The following is a 20,068-nucleotide window of genomic DNA, read 5'->3' on the forward strand; positions in this document are numbered from 1 at the left end:
ACTCGCTATGGCAAAAAAGGCATTTCTGGCCAAGAGAAGTCTACTAATATCAAATACCGGCCTTAATTTGAGGAAGAAATTTCTGAGGATGTACGTCTGGAGTACAGCATTGTATGGTAGTGAAACATGGACTGTGGGAAAACCGGAACAGAAGAGAATCGAAGCATTTGAGATGTGGTGCTATACACGAATGTTGAAAATTAGGTGGACTGATAAGGTAAGGAATGAGGAGGTTCTACGCAGAATTGGAGAGGAAAGGAATATGTGGAAAACACTGATAAGGAGAAGGGACAGGATGATGGGACATCTGCTAAGACATGAGGGAATGACTTCCATGGTACTAGAGGGAGCTGTAGAGGGCAAAAACTGTAGAGGAAGACAGAGATTGGAATACGTCAAGCAAAAAATTGAGGACATAGGTTGCAAGTGCTACTCTGAGATGAAGAGGTTAGCACAGGAAAGGAATTCGTGGCGGGCCGCATCAAATCAGTCAGTAGACTGATGACAAAAAAAAAAAAAAAAAAGATTCCACATCTTGCTAAGAGGAAACCCATTGTCTTTATTGATTAAATTATCCACCAACCTAACTTCAATCACCTCTTTATAGATAAGGTTCCAAAAACCGGAAATGTTGGCAACTACCACAGTTTCATCAAATTCCATACTGTGTCCCTCATTCTGCTACTGCCGATTTTTCCGGCTATTGTAGCCTCGTATGACGGCGATGATCCACACACCTGTCATGCACTGTGCGAATCGATCGGCCTTCCCACAGTGACACGGAATTTTGTATACACTGGGTTTCCTAAGCCCCAAATCATCTTTCACAGAGCCGAGTAATGCCCTAATCTTAGAAGGTGGACGGAACACACACTTAAAGTTCCTTAAAATTCGTCCAATCGTAAACGATATGCCTCCAGCGTAAGGAAGAAAGGCCACCGATCTATGTTCCTCTTCGTTCATCTCCAGTGATGGTCCAAACTCCATAGCCCGACGAACCTGCTTCTCAGAGTATCCATTTTCCTTAAAAACAGCCATCAGATGCTGAAGTTCTTGGGTTAAGCTGTCCACGTCGGATATGGCATATGCTCTCCGTACCAAAGTCGTAAGGACGCCACTGCATTGGTGTGGTGGATGACAACTCTTACGATGCAGATACCAATCCGTGTGCGTCGGCTTTTGGTGAACACTGTGTACCAAAGTACCATCTGTTTTTTATAAACCGAACGTCTAAAAATGGAAGCATCCCATCACTTTCAACCTCCATAGTAAATTTGATGTGGGGATGAAGACAGACGAAGTGGTCCAAAAATCTATTAAGAGCACCACGTCCATGCGGCCAGACGAAAAGGGTATCATCCACGTATCTCCAGAAGCACGTTGGTTGCAAAGCTGACTGTGCGGCTGGTCCCGGCGGAGGTTCGAGTCCTCCCTCGGGCATGGGTGTGTGTGTGTGTTTGTCCTTAGGATAATTTAGGTTAAGTAGTGTGTAAGCTTAGGGACTGATGACCTTAGCAGGTAAGTCCCATAAGATTCCACAAACATTTGAACATTTTTTTGCAAAGCTGAAGTCCTCAGTGCCGCCATATCCTCGAAGTCCGTTTTGTGTACTTTCTCGCATTTAATGGATAACACCTTGTTAGCAGCTTTTGACATAGTATTCAACTTTATTACATGTTGTCATGGAGTAAATATGTATTTCTGCTTTGAACAGTGTTGCTTCTCGCTGTTAGTGACAGGCAAGACGGTTATTGTCCCAGTTACTGTTATTCAGTAAAAATATTCTACATCGAAGTGCATATTTGTACATAGGACCGTATCGTATTGTGTGAATGTACTTCCACTATACTGAATGCTGCTGCATTTGGTTAACCCTAGTTGTACAGAAATCGCTGCTAGATCCAATTGCGAAAGAGCAGCAGTGTTTATTATTTCGGATGAGGGTAGTAGACTGATTTCTGTTATAATGTGTTGTTTGTAGTACTTGTTAACTACATGTGAACACATTTGGGTAACTCCTGTTGCGATTTCGGTATTTGCAAGGAACAATGTTTTAGTCGCTAAAACTACACTCCTGGAAATTGAAATAAGAACACCATGAATTCATTGTCCCAGGAAGGGGAAACTTTATTGACACATTCCTGGGGTCAGATACATCACATGATCACACTGACAGAACCACAAGCACATAGACACAGGCAACAGAGCATGCACAATGTCGGCACTAGTACAGTGTATATCCACCTTTCGCAGCAATGCAGGCTGCAATTCTCCCATGGAGACGATCGTAGAGATGCTGGATGTAGTCCTGTGGAACGGCTTGCCATGCCATTTCCACCTGGCACCTCAGTTGGACCAGCGTTCGTGCTGGACGTGCAGACCGCGTGAGACGACGCTTCATCCAGTCCCAAACATGCTCAATGGGGGACAGATCCGGAGATCTTGCTGGCCAGGGTAGTTGACTTACACCTTCTAGAGCACGTTGGGTGGCACGGGATACATGCGGACGTGCATTGTCCTGTTGGAACAGCAAGTTCCCTTGCCGGTCTAGGAATGGTAGAACGATGGGTTCGATGACGGTTTGGATGTACCGTGCACTATTCAGTGTCCCCTCGACGATCACCAGTGGTGTACGGCCAGTGTAGGAGATCGCTCCCCACACCATGATGCCGGGTGTTGGCCCTGTGTGCCTCGGTCGTATGCAGTCCTGATTGTGGCGCTCACCTGCACGGCGCCAAACATGCATACGACCATCATTGGCACCAAGGCAGAAGCGACTCTCATCGCTGAAGACGACACGTCTCCATTCGTCCCTCCATTCACGCCTGTCGCGACGCCACTGGAGGCGGGCTGCACGATGTTGGGGCGTGAGCGGAAGACGGCCTAACGGTGTGCGGGACCGTAGCCCAGCTTCATGGAGACGGTTGCGAATGGTCCTCGCCGATACCCCAGGAGCAACAGTGTCCCTAATTTGCTGGGAAGTGGCGGTGCGGTCCCCTACGGCACTGCGTAGGATCCTACGGTCTTGGCGTGCATCCGTGCGTCGCTGCAGTCCGGTCCCAGGTCGACGGGCACGTGCACCTTCCGCCGACCACTGGCGACAACATCGATGTACTGTGGAGACCTCACGCCCCACGTGTTGAGCAATTCGGCGGTACGTCCACCCGGCCTCCCACATGCCCACTATACGCCCTCGCTCAAAGTCCGTCAACTGCACATACGGTTCACGTCCACGCTGTCGCGGCATGCTACCAGTGTTAAAGACTGCGATGGAGCTCCGTATGCCACGGCAAACTGGCTGACACTGACGGCGGCGGTGCACAAATGCTGCGCAGCTAGCGCCATTCGACGGCCAACACCGCGGTTCCTGGTGTGTCCGCTGTGCCGTGCGTGTGATCATTGCTTGTACAGCCCTCTCGCAGTGTCCGGAGCAAGTATGGTGGGTCTGACACACCGGTGTCAATGTGTTCTTTTTTCCATTTCCAGGAGTGTACAAAGCATACTCAGTTGCAAGAAGCAACACCATTCAAGGGGTACATACATAGTCCCCACTCATTCCGTAACAAAAAGTAATATACACTGAAGAGCCAAAGAAATTGGTACAACTTTCTCATATCGTGTAGGGCCCCAGTGAGCACGGAGAAGTGCCACAACACGACGTCGCATGGACTCGAGTAATGTCTGAGTGATTAAGGAGTTGACACCACGAATCCTGCAGGGCTGTCCATAAATTCGCAAGACTACAACGGGGTGGAGATCTCTTCATGAACAACACTTGCAAGGTGTCCCAGATATGCTCAATAATGTTCATGTCTGGGGAGATTGGCCAGCGGAAGTCTATGACTCAGAAGAGTGTTCCTGGAGCCACTCTGTAGCAATTCTGGACGTGTCGGATATCGGATTGTCCTGCTGGAAATGTCCAAGTCAATCGGAATGCACAGTGGACGTGAATGGATGCAGGTGATCAGACAGGATGCTTACGTACGTGTCACCTGTCAGAGTCCTGTCTAGACGTATCAGGAGTCCCAGATCACTCCAACTACACCCGCCCCACACCATTAGTGAGCCTCCATCAGCTCCATCAGTCACCAGCTGACATGCAGGGTCCATGGATTCTTGTGGTCCCCTTACCCATACACGTTCATCGGCTCGATACAATTTGAAACGACACTCGTCCGACCAGGCAACATGTTTCCAGTCATCAACAGTCCAATGTTGACTGGCCGAAGTGAGGCATAACGCTGTTTCGTGCAGTCATCAACGGTACATGATGGGTCTTCAGCTCCGAAAGCCCATATCGACGATGTTTCTTTCAGTGGTTTGTACACTGACACTTGTTGATGGCCCAGCGCCGAAATCTGCAGCAATTTGCGCAAGGGTTGCGCTTGTGTCTCTTCAGTCGTCGTTGGTCCCGTTCTTGCAGGATCTTTCTCCGGCCGCACCGGTGTCGGAGACTTGATGTTTTACCGGATTTCTGATATTCACAGTATACTCGTGAAATAGTCGTACGGGAAAATCGCCATTTCATAGCTACCTCGGAGATGCTGTGTCCCATCGCTCCTGCGCCGACTGTAACACCATGCTCAAAGTCACTTGCCATTGTAGCAGCAGTAACCGATCTAACAACTGCGACAGACACTCGTTGTCGTGTATAAGCGTTGCCGACCGCCGAAATATTGTGCTCGTTGGACACTATGAACGGGCAGTATACCCGTGGACTGTTCGAACAACAAATACGCTGGGAGAAACTGAAGAATCACAGTTGAAGTTTGTCTAATGTGTGGCGTTGCAGATGCCTGTGGGACCTGGAGGCCGGGAAGCGCAAGATGGACTTCCAGGGCCACTGCGGGGACGTGGTGTCCATCTCGCTGTCCCCGGACTGCAAGAACTACGTGACCGGCTCGGTGGACCGCACCTGCAAGCTGTGGGACCTGAGCGAGGACAAGTGTCGGCAGATGTTCCTGGGCCACGAGGCCGACGTCAACTCCGTCTGTGTGAGTAAAGCCCGTGTTACACGATGTGCCTAAACCGTACACATATGCACCAACGCCCCTAACGTGCATACCTGTAACTACAGACTGGTTCACTTTCGACCTATTACACCATCCGTGCAGGATATACCTAGCGCGCGTGCGCAGCAGCAGCAGACTGTACACGCGGAAAGAAAATAGATGTCTATGTCCTGATGTCTTGTAAAGCTAGGCGCAAATTGAGAAGCGTACAGCACGTGTGACGTGACACTAGACTAGTGATGGGTAGCTCGTGAATGAGTCGTTCAAATGAACGCTTCACTCCAGTGAAGTGTGAACTAACCACTCAATTTCAATGAACTGGTACTTCAAACTCTTCACAGATGGCACACTCCACACTTCTTTCTAGTTCACTCACTCTCTTCCCCTCTCTCACTACATCGGCGCTACGTCACTCATTCTCCCTTCACTTCAGTTCCCCCTCTACTGCCTGTCGACGAATCGCGCGGCGTTTGTGGGAAATGATAGGTTTGTGAGGGGTTGCCGTGGTGAGGGGCGAGGGGAAGGCAGCGTCAGCTGCTTCCTGCAGTGCTGACATCTTGCGGACCAACGAATATTACAGATGCAAACGAAGAGGCTGGCTGTGTGAGCACGCACAGCCAACATGAAAATAAAAGGTTTGTTAATAACACTGAAAGAGGGATTTTACCTGAAATCGTAGCAATGACTGCAGGTGACAGTTTAAACTGTTTTGAATCTGGAGGGTTATTATTCTCAACAAAAATAAAATCTACAGGAAAACTTCTGAATAATTACCTAACGTAGATATATAGACTTTGTGACAGTGGTAAACATACACATTCTATTTTGGATTAAATTTTAAAAGGAACATAAAACTTGAATGCATTTCGTTTGTAGCCCTAGTTTTCAGTCCATGAATACAACAAATAATGTTTCACTTGGCAGATAAAGACTTGTTTGGGCGCTTCATGAGAAAATGTCGAGCAAGATTAAATGTAATACCTTCTTTATATGTGACAGGCTTCTCTGTTTATCTTTCCTTTGTCCCCTTCGACCATGCTCTATTTAAGTTAGCTCAGACGCTGTAAGAGCGTAAAACGTTGCGTGCACGTTACTGCATAGTTCGGCCATCTGTTGGTAAAATTATGAAGTATTACGAAGCTTTTTGTACGAGCGAGGCGATGCGAGCGTAGCCGCGTCTGAGCGGCGAACTGGGCAACTTCGCCAGGCTTCCGTACTTCGTGAATGAACTACTTCATTTGAACGCTTCACGGCAAAGAGTGAAAAGAATGAAGTAGTTCGCGGGAATGAACGAGTTCGACCCACCTCTACACTAGACTACAGCGCTGCACGCACGTGCCGCACGGGTCGCGCGGGTGCAGCGCATATTGCGACGCGCACACCACACTTCGCACGCGCCGACTGGCGACGCTCTGCGCTCACAGAACCGAAGCGCGCGCAACCTCTTATCTTTCTCAAACGACTTCACAGAAACTATTCTCTAAAAATATATGATTTTTGCCTTACTAGTAGCGTTATATGTCAGCTTCGTGACGAAGTGCCCACCATTTCGCTAATGGCCATTCTTATTGTCATGTACTCATTTTAGTAAGACACTACGCAAAACTCATAAAGTTTGCAACGAAAATTAGGGGTCGCTATGATTTTGCGTTTGGTGCGTATTACACCAAATGTTGCTGCGTATGAAATTTAGCTAACATGCTGAATTTTTCTTTAGACTTGGGAGGAGGTCTCTATTTGTCTCCGATCTCGAGAAAATGGAACCTATGTAGCGCGCTCACTTCCGATCTCACGCCCGCGAGAATGAAATACTCGCAACATCTCTCGTATCTCCTAAACCGCTCGAGACATCGAAACGAAAGTTTGGCTAATGATAGCACACAAGGAGGAGAATATTTTGCCAAGTATGAAAATAAATATGAAATTTTTTCTCTTATATTACTGCAAACCGACGCTATAACGTTTCTCCTAAGTTATTGATCTCTATGATTGGCAATTACTTGTTTAATGAGGCCCTCCGTTTCATAATTCTGTCGCAATAGCTACAGTGAGGTGAGTTTGGCAAATTACACTGTTACAAAGGAAGTACAATTAAACCTGTCATGAAGAGAAATGTGGCCGTTACTCATAAATGGTGTTGCTTCTTCGAATCAGAAAAGGTTCACCACTAACACAAAAATAGATTGCCAATTCTGTTGGAATTTTGGTGGAATCCCCGTAACCCATCGTATTTTTAACACTGAGCGACTGGAATCGAAACTTACGAAAGGATTTTGTTCCTTCTCTTGATCTGAACAGTATTAAGACAATGACGAGCGTTTCTTCAGGCGGAATGATAGGCACATGCCAGATGCTGGTTACTCACCTACGGCTTGCCAAACTGACAGTGTGTGATCGCGAATAAACTAGTTGTTATCGAGACAAATAAACAATTGATCTGTCGCACAACACAATGGTCAGTGTATTGTCAGCAGCGAAGGATAATGCGCCCGACAGGAATGCACTAGCTAGCCATGTGTGCCTTGTGAGATGGAGTTCGAAAAACATTTTCATGAAAGTAGATCTGCCTTTGTCAGCAGCACATTTCAACAAATTAAATATATCTAATCATAACACTCTTTTAGGATATTCCTACTTTGGTAATAATACCGACCATTGTGTAGCCTGTTGCATAATTAGTTTATTAATGCTGGTAATGCACATACAACAATTGAAATGTTTTTTCTCATCACGGCGAACCAATTAAAACATTGTTATTTGTGACTGCTTTTCAACTGTTTCTAGCTTGTAGTGAAAACGTGATATTCACACGCGTGTGGTACAGTGTGGCCGTGTACACTATTACATCCATATCGAAGCGCCGGCCGAGGTGGCCGAGCGCTTCTAGGCGCTACAGTCTGGAATCGCACGACCGCTACGTTTGCAGGTTCGAATCCTGCCTCGGGCATGGAAGTGTGTGATGTCCTTAGGTTAGTTAGGTTTAAGTAGTTCTAAGTTCTAGGGGACTGATGACCTCAGCAGTTAAGTCCCATAGCGCTCAGAGCCATATCCAAGTGATCACAGTGAGACTTCTATACTTCAGACCGTGGACGCTTTTTACCAGGAAATTACCCCTTTCCAAATTTTTGTAACAGATCGTACAGGTACTCCAACATACTAGGCAGCGAGAAGATAACCTTGTTTTACTTTCATGCCGTGCTTCTTAATCACATGATTTTATAATACTTCTTGCTTCCTTATTCACTACCCTCTGTCCGTTCTTGCGATCTGAAAACATCGTGGAGGCATATGATTCAATTCCAGCGGCCAACGGCTCACCTGTTACTGAAGTATGCATTTTTCCTGACAGAATAAAAACAAAACAATACAGATATAAATAACAGAAAAGTATAATGTACTAACGAAGAAAGCTGGAGCGTCTAATTGGCGAAAACGAAACACTACCGAAAGGCAATAAAATTTAGTATACAGTAAGGTAATATTTATCGTATGGGCAATACTACCACTGCTGATATGCGCCGTTCCGATGTGAGCATATGGCCGGGCTGCTTTTCCGCTGCCCACCTCAAATTTCCCACGGTGCTAGCGGCGCGAGAAACTGTGCCGCAACCACAACGCCGCGCGACCTGGCGCAGGCGCGCGTCGCGTCCCAGTCGCGTCGCGTCCCAGTTTCCGCCGCGACCCCATTTGACCCTGTGTGACGTCACAAAAACGCCCGCTGCGCTGCGCTGCGTAGCGCCACACGCGTCTCAATTTGCGCCTAGCCTAAAAAGAGTCGTTCGTTCTACCGCGCGCAACTCAAAGGGCGACTGTATGGTATACTGAAGCGTCATACGTTCAAATTATTTGTCAACTCAAGGTTCCTGTTTATAAAGAAATTCTTTTCTACCATTATGTGTTAAGTAATAGATTTTCTCTAATGTAGGTTAGTACTGTTCCGAATTGCAGACGCAACAGTTTTACATTACGACACTTGATTACACAGGTATATGTATATCGAAATTTACATTTATACAGCATATTGCACATGGAGGATCCACTTGTCTTTGGAGCTACTGTCCTGGCAGTGACAGTAAATCTTCGGATTAGGGCAGAACGGCGACGAAAACGAAAAGTCAGACGTTGTTGGGATCGACCCTGGCTGACAAGGAGGATGGAAGGCAGGGAAATATATTCACTGTTAATGAAAGAACTGAGACCCGAAGAACCGCAAGATGGACACGGCCTGTTTCGAGAAGCTGCTGTCTATTATAGAAGATGGAAACAGAAAGTGTGACACAGCCATGAGGGAGGGTATCTAACCTTCTAGAGAGTAAGAATTATATGGTTATGTTTTGTGATCATACCAACCTAGATCACTAATAAAATACCGGTGAATGCCCTGTTATGTTCCTGGCGAATGGGGAATCTTTTAAAAGTCTGGCTTTTAGCCACAGAATAGCACAGCCCACCATTTCAAAAGTTGTTGTGGATGTATGCACTGCAATTTGCAACACATTAAATGACCAATACTTAGGTGACCTTGTGTTATTTTTCCAAGTTTGGACTACACTCAGAATTTTGTAGTCCTCGTCTGTCGCACTGGGACAAACTGCAAGGACTTTCTCCCTTTCACTGCCAGTTTCTCTTTTCTGGCATGTTGAAATCAAGCAAGAGGTGCAATTAAATCAAACCTGAACTTTTGTGAACTAAGGCATTACGACACAAATCGAAAATCACCATATAACGTTATATGCATATTACTCAGAAAGAAACGATTTCCTCACTGTATGCCCGATTTCAGACGCTTCATTTCTCTCTGCAACATTTCATTTCTAGAATAGGAAGCTATCAATACAAAAAATCCTTTGTCGAACAGCTAGTATACAGGGTGTTACAAAAAGGTACGGCCAAACTTTCAGGAAACATTCCTCACACACAAAGAAAGAAAATATGTTATGTGGACATGTGTCCGGAAACGCTTACTTTCCATGTTAGAGCTCATTTTATTACTTCTCTTCAAATCACATTAATCATGGAATGGAAACACACAGCACAGAACGTACCAGCGTGGCTTCAAACACTTTGTTACAGGTAATGTTCAAAATGTCCTCCGTTAGCGAGGATACGTGCATCCACCCTCCGTTGCATGGAATCCCTGATGCGCTGATGCATCCCTGGAGAATGGCGTATTGTATCACAGCCGTCCACAATACGAGCACGAAGAGTCTCTACATTTCGTACCGGGGTTGCGTAGACGAGAGCTTTCAAATGCCCCCATAAATGAAAGTCAAGAGGGTTGAGGTCAGGAGAGCGTGGAGGCCACGGAATTGGTCCGCCTCTACGAATCCATCGGTCACCGAATCTGTTGTCGAGAAGCGTAGGAATACTTCGACTGAAATGTGCAGGAGCTCCATCGTGCTGTGAACCACATGTTGTGTCGTACTTGTAAAGGCACTTGTTCTAGCAGCACAGGTAGAGTATCCCGTACGAAATCATGCCGGTGAATCGAGGAAGTACAGTACATACTGACGAAACTAAAATGAGCTCTAACATGGAAATTAAGCGTTTCCGGACACATGTCCACAAAACATCTTTTCTGTATTTGTGTGTGAGGAATGTTTCCTGAAAGTTTGGCCGTACCTTTTTGTAACACCCTGTATAAGAGTCTACTGCAAAAAAAAAGTTTCTTTTCTGCATTTGTGAAACCTGTTTACTGAAAAAAATGCAGAAGATCCCCAACGCGAAAAATCCCCAACACGAACGTCCGAAATTAGCCACTAGACGCCTAACAATAACCAAACAACAAGCAGATATCACCGTCGTACACCCTTATGCGCAAGCTCGAATTGTCGCTGCCCACTGCGCATGCGCGGATTGACGGCGGTTTAGAACTGCTCTCTATTCCTGCGTGCAGATAATGTGTCTGCTAATTTTCGTAGTTTCACCCGCTCTACCGCTAGATGGCTGTCGCGATAGACCAGTACCGTTCGCGGCGGATCGTCGTGTAATACCGGCTTAAGGCGCACGTCCGCTGAACCAGACTGCGGCTGTGAAGGGGCCCACAAACACACGAGTGACGGTTCTACGCGCGTGCCGTACGATTGTTCGCCTGCCTAGGTTACTTACTTCCCTTCAATTGGACGCTCCCAACATTCCACTGTTTCCTTTATTTCAGCCAGCCTCAGTAGTGTCGTTGGTGTGTGTCGTAACGTTCAAAAAATGGTTCAAATGGCTCTGAGCACTATGCGACTTAACTTCTGAGGTCATCAGTCCCATAGACCTCTGAACTACTTAAACCTAACTAACCTAAGGACATCACACACATCCATGCCCGAGGCAGGATTCGAACGTGCGACCGTAGCGGTCGCGCAGTTCCAGACTGTAGCGCCTAGAACCGCTCGACCACCCCGGCCGGCTGTCGTTACGTGTTGACGTGAACGTCTAAGTTCAAAAATGGTTCAAATGGCTCTGAGCACTATGCGACTTCTGAGGTCATCAGTCCCCTAGACCTCTGAACTACTTAAACCTAACTAACCTAAGGACATCCAGACTGAAGCGCCTAGAACCGCTCGACCGGCCGTCTAAGTTCCTTTGTTCGTTTGTCCCGTTTTTGTCACTGTTAAAAAGCTAACCATTGAAGAACATGTGTTTTTAGTCGAACAAGTGCTCAAAGCTGGCGGTAAATACACAGTACTAGTTCGTGAAACATTCTATTCAGTTTTCCCAGAGACAACACTCAGCCGGTCGGAGTGGCCGAGCGATTCTGGGCGCTATAGTGTGGATCCGCGAGACCGCTACGGTCGAGGGTTTGAATCCTGCCTCGGGCATGGATGTGTGTGATGTCCTTAGGTTAGTTAGGTTTAACTAGTTCCAAGTTCTAGGGGACTTTTGACCTTAGCAGTTTCCCATAGTGCTCAGAGCCATTTTTGACAACACTCGCACATCGCGATACTGTGCGAGATTTGATTAGCAAATTTCGAAGTACAGTTTCAGTGACAGATACACCGAGAAGTGGTCGGACTAGCGTTTCGTCTGAGGATAAACTGCTCGATATTTCCGATAAATGTCCACGAGTCCGGACAAGTCAGTAAGAAAACTCGGCCAGGAAATCGATGTTAGTGTAGGAACGGCCCACACAGCTGTAAGGAAAAAATTTGAAATTTCAAGTTCAAGTGTATGTGAAATCTTACGGGACGTAACTGCTAAGGTCATCAGTCCCTAAGGTTACACACTACTTAACCTAAATTATCCTAAGGACAAACACACACCCATGCCCGAAGGAGGACTCCAACCTCCGCCGGTACCAGCCGTACAGTCCATGACTGCAGCGCCTCAGACCGCTAGGCTAATCCCGCGCGGCATTAGAACATTTCCCGTACAATGTGACAGTCGTGCAAGAACTGAAAAATACTGATCATGCCAAGAGACTGCATTATTGTCAATGGTTCAAAAATTTCGTTCAACAAAATGGAAGGGATATTCGTAATGAAACGTTTTTCACTGATGAGGCGTGGTTTCATTTATCCGGGTACATGAACTCGCAAAATTCTCGTATGTGGAGTGCTGCAAATCCATTGTGTATTCATGAACCAAAATTGGCTCTGAGCGCTATGGGACTTAACATCTGAGGTCATCAGTCCCCTAGAGCTTAGAACTACATAAACCTAACTAACCGAAGAACATCACACACATCCATGCCCGAGGCAGGATTCGAACCGGCGACCGTAGCGGTCTCGCGGTTCCAGACTGTAGCGCCTAGAACCGCTTGGCCCCTCCGGCCGGCCCATGAGGAACCACTTCATGCAAAATTCTCGTGTGTGGAGTAGTGCAAATATATTGTGTATTCATGAGGAACCACTTCATACTGTGAAAATAGGTGTTTGGGTTGCAATTTCTAGACGTTGGATTGTGGGTCCCATATTTTTCAACGGAACAGTAAACGCAGAACGATACTGCAGTGATATTCTGTACCAATTCATAGCAGAACTAGTGTTAAGTGAAATACTGAACGGTTATTTTCAACAAGATGGCGCAGCCGCGCATACAGCTCGCGTTTCAACGTCACTGCTTGCTGATGTTTTTGGTGGTCGCATAATTTCACAGGGACCTTAGCTTCCATGATCGCCTGACCTGACACAACCTGACTTTTTTTCTGCGGTGCAGCGAAAGCAAGTCTACAAAAACTGTCCAAAATCCATCGATGAATTGAAAACTGCAATGTCCACTTTCACTGCTTCTGTTAGAGAAGAAATGTTACAGCTTGTGTTCGGAAACATGAGTAGACGAATCGAATTGTGTATTCAACACCAAGGGGGACACTTTCAACATTTAATGTGAAAATTTGTAAGTAAAAGTGAATATTCAAAAATTATTAACTTGTATTCCACCGAGTTTCATTCCGGTATATTCACGGCGGCATACGGCACGCCGGCCGGAGTGGCCGAGCGGTTCTGTGCGCTACAGTATGGAACCGCGCGACCGCTACGGTCGCCGGTTCGAATCCTGCCTCGGGCATGGATGTGTGTGATGTTCTTAGGTTAGTTAGGTATAAGTAGTTCTAAGTTCTATGGGACTGATGACCCCAGGAGTGGCCGAGCGGTTTTAGGCGCTACAGTCTGGAACCGCGCGACCGCTACGTTCGCAGGTTCGAATCCTGCCTCGGTGCATGGATGTGTGTGATGTTCTTCGGTTAGTTAGGTTTAAGTAGTTCTAAGTTATAAGGGAGTGATGACCCCACGAGTGGCCGAGCGGTTCTAGGCGCTACAGTCTGGAACCGCGTGACCGCTACGGTCGCAGGTTCGAATCCTGCCTCGGGCATGGACGTGTGTGATGTTCTTAGGTTAGTTACGTTTAAGAAGTTCTAAGTTATAGGGGACTGATGACCTAAGCAGTTAAGTCCCATAGTGTTCAGAGCATATGGCACGCGCGGTTAACAATCATACTGAACTGCAGACAGACTTTTGTGAACACCCCGTATAACGTGGTGTTGATGCTACGAGCAGGGTTCTGAAATCGTTCGCACACCAATATAACTGGTACTGCATTCTGAAGAAATTTTTGTAAGTCCCATGAACAGTAAGACCAAACTTCAATTTCTCGCTCTGCAGCGGATGTGTGTTAGTATGAAAGTTCCTGACAAATTAGAAGTGTGCACAGCACCAGGACTCGAACGCGGGACCTTTGCCTTTCATTGGCAGGTGCGCCGGCCGCTGTAGGATTGCTAGGTCTGCAAGTTCCACAGGTCAACTTCTTTGAAGATTGGAAGCTAGGAGATGTGAGTCGTTCTCGGGTAGAGCATTTGCTCGTGAATGGAAAAGGTCCCAGGATCGAGTCCAGAGTGCTGGGAAGTTTGACAGCCCCATATGATTACGTTTGATGGAATAGAAATCTTATCGCGTGGACCTCCCTACTGGGATTCTGTCATCAAAGAAGCAATCGAGATCGGACTGCAAGAACCAGGACAGCAGCTGTACACTTAGCGGTGTGTAGCAAAGAGAGTTCAGATGGCTCTGAGCACTATAGGACTTAACATCTGAGGTCATCAGTCACCTAGACTTGTTGTTGTTGTTGTTGTTGTTGTTGTTATGGTCTTCAGTCCTGAGACTCGTTTGATGGAGCTCTCCATGCTACTCTATCCTGTGCAAGCTTCTTCATCTCCCAGTACCTACTGCAACCTACATCCTTCTGAATCTGCTTAGTGTATTCATCTCTTGGTCTCCCTCTACGATTTTTACCCTCCACGCCGCCCTCCATTACTAAATTGGTGATCCCTTGATGCCTCAGAATATGTCCTACCAACCGATCCCTTCTTCTTGTCAAGTTGTGCCACAAACTCCTCTTCTCCCAATTCTATTCAATATCTCCTCATTAGTTATTTGATCTACCTATCTAATCTTCAGCATTCTTCTGTAGCACCACATTTCGAAAGCTTCTATTCTCTTTTCGTCCAAACTATTTATCGTCCATGTTTCACTTCCATACATAGCTACACTCCGTACAAATACTTTCAGAAACGACTTCCTGACCCTTAAATCTATACTCGATGTTAACAAATTCTTCATAAACGCTTTCCTTGCCATTGCCAGTCTACATTTTATATCTTCTCTACTTCAACCATCATCAGTTATTTTGCTCCCCAAATAGCAAAACTCCTTTACTACTTTGTGTCTCATTTCCTAATCTAATTCCCTCAGCATCACCCGACTTAATTCGACTACATTCCATTATCCTCGTTTTGCTTTTGCTGATGTTCATCTTATATCCTCCATTCAAGACTCAGTCCATTCCGTTCAACTGCTCTTCCAAGTCCTTTGCTGTCTCTGACAGAATTACAATGTCATCGGCGAACCTCAAAGTTTTTATTCTTCTCCGTGGAATTTATACCTACTCCGAACTTTTGTTTTGTTTCCTTTATTACTTGCTCAATATACAGGTTGAATAACATCGGGGATAGGCTACAACCCTGTCGCACTCTCTTCCCAACCACTGGTCCCCTTCATACCCCTCGACTCTTATAACTGCCATCTGGTTTCTGTACGAATTGTAAATAGCCTTTCGCTCCCTGTATTTTACTGCTACCACCTTCAGAATTTGAAAGAGAGTATTCCAATTAGCATTGTCAAAAGCTTTCTCTAAGCCTACAAGCCTTTCCTTAATCTTTCTTCTAAGATAAGTCGGAGGGTCAGTATTGCCTCACGTGTTCCAACATTTCTACGGAATCCAAACTGGTCTTCCCCGAGGTCGGCTTCTACCAGTTTTTCCATTCGTCTGTAAAGAATTCGCGTTAGTATTTCGCAGGTGTGACTTATTAAACTGATAGTTCGGTAATTTTCACTTCTTTGGGATTGCAATTATTATATTCTTGAAGTCTGAGGGTGTTTCGCCTGTCTCATACATCATGCTCACCATATGGTAGAGTTTTGTCAAGACTGGCTCTCCCAAGGCCGTCAGTAGTTCTAATGGAATGTTGTCTACTCCCGGGCCCTTGTTTCGACTCAGGTGTTTCAGTGCTCTGTCAAACTCCTCACACAGTGTCTTATCTCCCATTTCATCTTCCATTTCCATAATAATGTCCTCAAGTACATCGTCCTTGTATACACTCTCTGTATACTCTTTCCACCTTTTTGCTTTCCCTTCTTTGCTTAGAACTGGGTTTCCATCTGAGCTCTTGATATTCATACAAGTGACTCTCTTCTCTGCAAAGGTCTCTTTAATTTTCTTGTAGGAAGTATCACCCCTAGTGAGATAAGCCTCTACATTCTTACATTTGTCCTCTAGGCATCCCTAGACTTAGGACTACTTAAACCTAACTAACCTAAGGACATCACACACACCCATGCCCGAGGCAGGATTTAAATTGCGACCGTAGCAGCAGCGCGGTTCCTGACTGAAGCACCTAGAACCGCTCGGCCACAGAGACCGGCAGAAACGGGAGCTCGTTGCTGAAAGACTACAGAGAAACGAGCTGAGTTATCCAGTCAACCATCTAATGTAATCACCAGTATTGTACCTCCATCAAAGACATCGACGTGGTAACATATTGAAGTCCTACGTCTCTGTAGTCGGCCCCGATAGCTGAGTGGTCAGTGCGGCGGTCTGTCACGCCAAGGAACCCGGATTCGATTTCCGGCTGGGTCGGAGATTTTCTCCACTCAGGGACCTGGTGTTGTCTTGTCTTCATTTTCATTTCATCATCACCAGTGGAAGGCAACGGGAAACCACCACTGGGATCACTTCCCTAGACGCTCATGCGGTGGACCTCCCTGGCGAGGCTTCCCCCATGACAAGGCCTGCTGTAAGGCAGAACACAAAGTTTATGTATGTCTCTTCGATGTCTCCATGACAACTAAATAAAGAGCCAGAAGGCTTACAGAAGACTCCTGCTGACGACAAAGGAGGAAGTCATCGAAATTACATACAAATATGAGCCGGCCGCGGTGGTCTCGCGGTTCTGGGCGCGCAGTCCAGAACCGTGCGACTGCTACGGTCGCAGGTTCGAATCCTGCCTCGGGCATGGATGTGTGTGATGTCCTTAGGTTAGTTACGTTTAAGTAGTTCTAAGTTCTAGGGGACTGATGACCACAGCAGTTGAGTCCCATAGTGCTCAGAGCCATTTGAACCATTTTACAAATATGACGTGGCAAGTACTTTGTGAAGCATCTGTCTGTACTTGCAATGCCTTGAATGAATGTTGAATTCTGTGACTCACTTACGCGCTCGCAGTGGCACCTAGTATTACAGATCAACCTGTCCAATACAGCAACTGCAGCTGTGTGTGCCTACCTGGGGCACTTGGCCATAAAAACCACCACTTTTAAGATGAATATTGCGAGATGTGCATAATTTTATCGGACAGAAAACCTTGGAAGTGTATTTGCAATATAGTTTTGTACCATTTCGTACACACTATTACTTCGTTCAGGCCGGCCGATTTGGCTGAGTGGTTCTAGGCGCTTCATTCCGGAAACGCGCAGGTTCGAATCCTGCCTCGGGCGTGGATGTGTGTGATGTCCTCAGGTTAGTTAGGTTTCAGTAGTTCTACGAGGTCTAGGGGAGTAAACAAAAGAAAAATTCGGAGTAGAAATAAAAACTTTGAGGTTTGCCGATAACATTGTAATTCTGTCAGAGACAGCAAAGGACCTGGAAGAGCAGCTGAACGGAATGGACTGTATCTTGAAAGGAGGATATAAGATGAACATCAAGAAAAGTAAATCGAGGATAATGGAATGTAGTCGAATTAAGTCGGGTGATGCTGAGGGAATTAGATTAGGAAATGATACACTTTAAGTAGTAAAGGAATTTTGCTATTTGGGGAGCAAAATAACTGATGATGGTCGAAGTAGAGAGGATATAAAATGTAGACTGGCAATGGCAAGGAAAGCGTTTCTGAAGAAGAGAAATTTGTTAACATCGAGTATAGATGTGTCAGGAAGTCGTTTCTGAAAGTATTTGTATGGAGTGTAGCCATGTATGGAAGTGAAACATGGACGATAAATAGTTTGGACAAAAAGAGAATAGAAGCTTTCGAAACGTGGTGCTACAGAAGAATGCTGAAGATTAGATGGGTAGATCACGTAACTAATGAGGAGGTATTGAATAGAATTGGGGGAAGAGGAGTTTGTGGCACAACGTGACTACAAGAAGGGATCGGTTGGTAGGACAAGTTCTGAGGCATCAAGGGATCACCAATTTTGTAGTGGAGGGCAGCGTGGAGGGTAAAAATCGTAGAGGGAGACCAAGAGATGAATGCACCAAGCAGATTCAAAAGGATGTAGGTTGCAGTAGGTACTGGGAGCTGAAGAAGCTTGCACAGGATAGAGTAGCATGGAGAGCTCCATCAAACCAGTCTCAGGACTGAAGACCACAACAGCAACAACAACAATGTCTAGGTGACTGATGACCTCAGATGTTAAGTCCCATAGTGCTTAGAGCCATTTGAACCATCATCAGTCCCCTAGAAATTAGAACTACTGAAACCTAACTAACCTAAGGACATCACACACATCCATGCCCGAGGCAGGTTTCGAACCTGCGCGTTTCTGGACTGAAGCGCCTAGAGCCGCTCGGCCACAGCGGCCGGCGGGACTGATGACCTCAGATGTTTAGTCCCATAGTGCTTAGAGCCATTTGAACATAAGAATAAACCGGATGTAAACAAAAAACACAAACGCGATGACTGGTGAGGTGTCGTAGTACACGTACTCTGGTGTTGTTCCGCTCTTGGAAGTAGGTCCAACTTATGCAATAGATATTTTGTTGCTATGTCACTGTAAATGAAACTTTAAGACATTCTGATGTATTAACAGCAATCGACGTTTTTCTTAATCATACTTAACCTAGGTAATTTTTATTTCAAAAATCGTGTACACTCAGTGTCTCAGTAAGCGCTACTTGTGGTCTGATAGTCTCACTGTTCATACGTACCGTGAAAATGGATGACGCTGCTTCCTGCTGCGTAGTGAAACACGGATGCAAAATACCGTTAATGGCGAGAAACAAGTTGTTCTTAAAGTTTTTCGCAACATTACAGAGAAATCTGAGCTTTGGCACTTGTTAAGAAATATGATGTACTAAATACAAGCATCTGACTTGCAACTGTTTCCTTGGCGTAATCTGTAGCGATATTGGTTGAGAAATGAACGAGCTGGCGGGTCCGAAACCCCTTGTGATCAGGAGCTGTTTTTTTGTTCCATTTGAATACCTAAGTCATTTAATTATGACATTTATCAATATGTGGTAATTAGAAGGGGTACAACTTTGCTTCCGCCGTTTGCCGATAGGTGGCGACAACGGTAAGTAGCGGTCGAAAGAAACAGATCGCAGACGTCAGGCAGTTAGCTTGGACCTCGGTCAACATAAGTTGCAGCATTAGAAAATTGTAGCGAAATGCAGGAAGATCTGCAGCGGATAGGCACTTGGTGCAGGGAGTGGCAACTGACCCGTAACATAGACAAATGTAATGTATTGCGAATACATAGAAAGAAGGATCCTTTATTGTACGATTATATGACAGCGGAACAAACACTGGTAGCAGTTACTTCTGTAAAATATCTGGGAGTATGCGTGCGGAACGATTTGAAGTGGAATGATCATATAAAATTAATTGTTGGTAAGGCGGGTGCCAGGTTGAGATTCATTGGGAGAGTGCTTAGAAAATGTAGTCCATCAACAAAGGAGGTGGCTTACAAAACACTCGTTCGACCTATACTTGAGTATTGCTCATCAGTGTGGGATCCGTACCAGATCGGTCTGACGGAGGAGATAGAGAAGATCCAAAGAAGAGCGGCGCGTTTCGTCACAGAGTTATTTGGTAACCGTGATAGCGTTACGGAGATGTTTAATAAACTCAACTGGCAGACTCTGCAAGAGAGGCGCTCTGCATCGCGGTGTAGCTTGCTCGCCAGGTTTCGAGAGGGTACGTTTCTGGATGAGGTATCGAATATATTGCTTCCCCCTACTTATACCTCCCGAGGAGATCACGAATGTAAAATTAGAGAGATTAGAGCGCGCACGGAGGCTTTCAGACAGTCGTTCTTCCCGCGAACCATACGCGACTGGAACAGGAAAGAGAGGTA

At 46.0% G+C, this 20,068-nt stretch overlaps 1 protein-coding gene across 1 annotated transcript in view; it reads left to right on the forward strand.

Annotated features, from left to right (window-relative positions):
- Nucleotides 1–20,068, forward strand: part of LOC124553889 (guanine nucleotide-binding protein subunit beta-2) — a 163,856-nt gene that overhangs the window by 121,164 nt on the left and 22,624 nt on the right. The window contains exon 6 of the mRNA XM_047127905.1: nucleotides 4,793–4,994. Within this exon, the coding sequence (XP_046983861.1) occupies nucleotides 4,793–4,994 (202 nt within the window). The remainder of the gene's footprint in view (nucleotides 1–4,792; nucleotides 4,995–20,068) is intronic.

The sequence above is a fragment of the Schistocerca americana genome, chromosome 11 (assembly GCF_021461395.2).
Source record: "Schistocerca americana isolate TAMUIC-IGC-003095 chromosome 11, iqSchAmer2.1, whole genome shotgun sequence".
NCBI classification, from domain to species: Eukaryota; Metazoa; Arthropoda; class Insecta; order Orthoptera; family Acrididae; genus Schistocerca; species Schistocerca americana.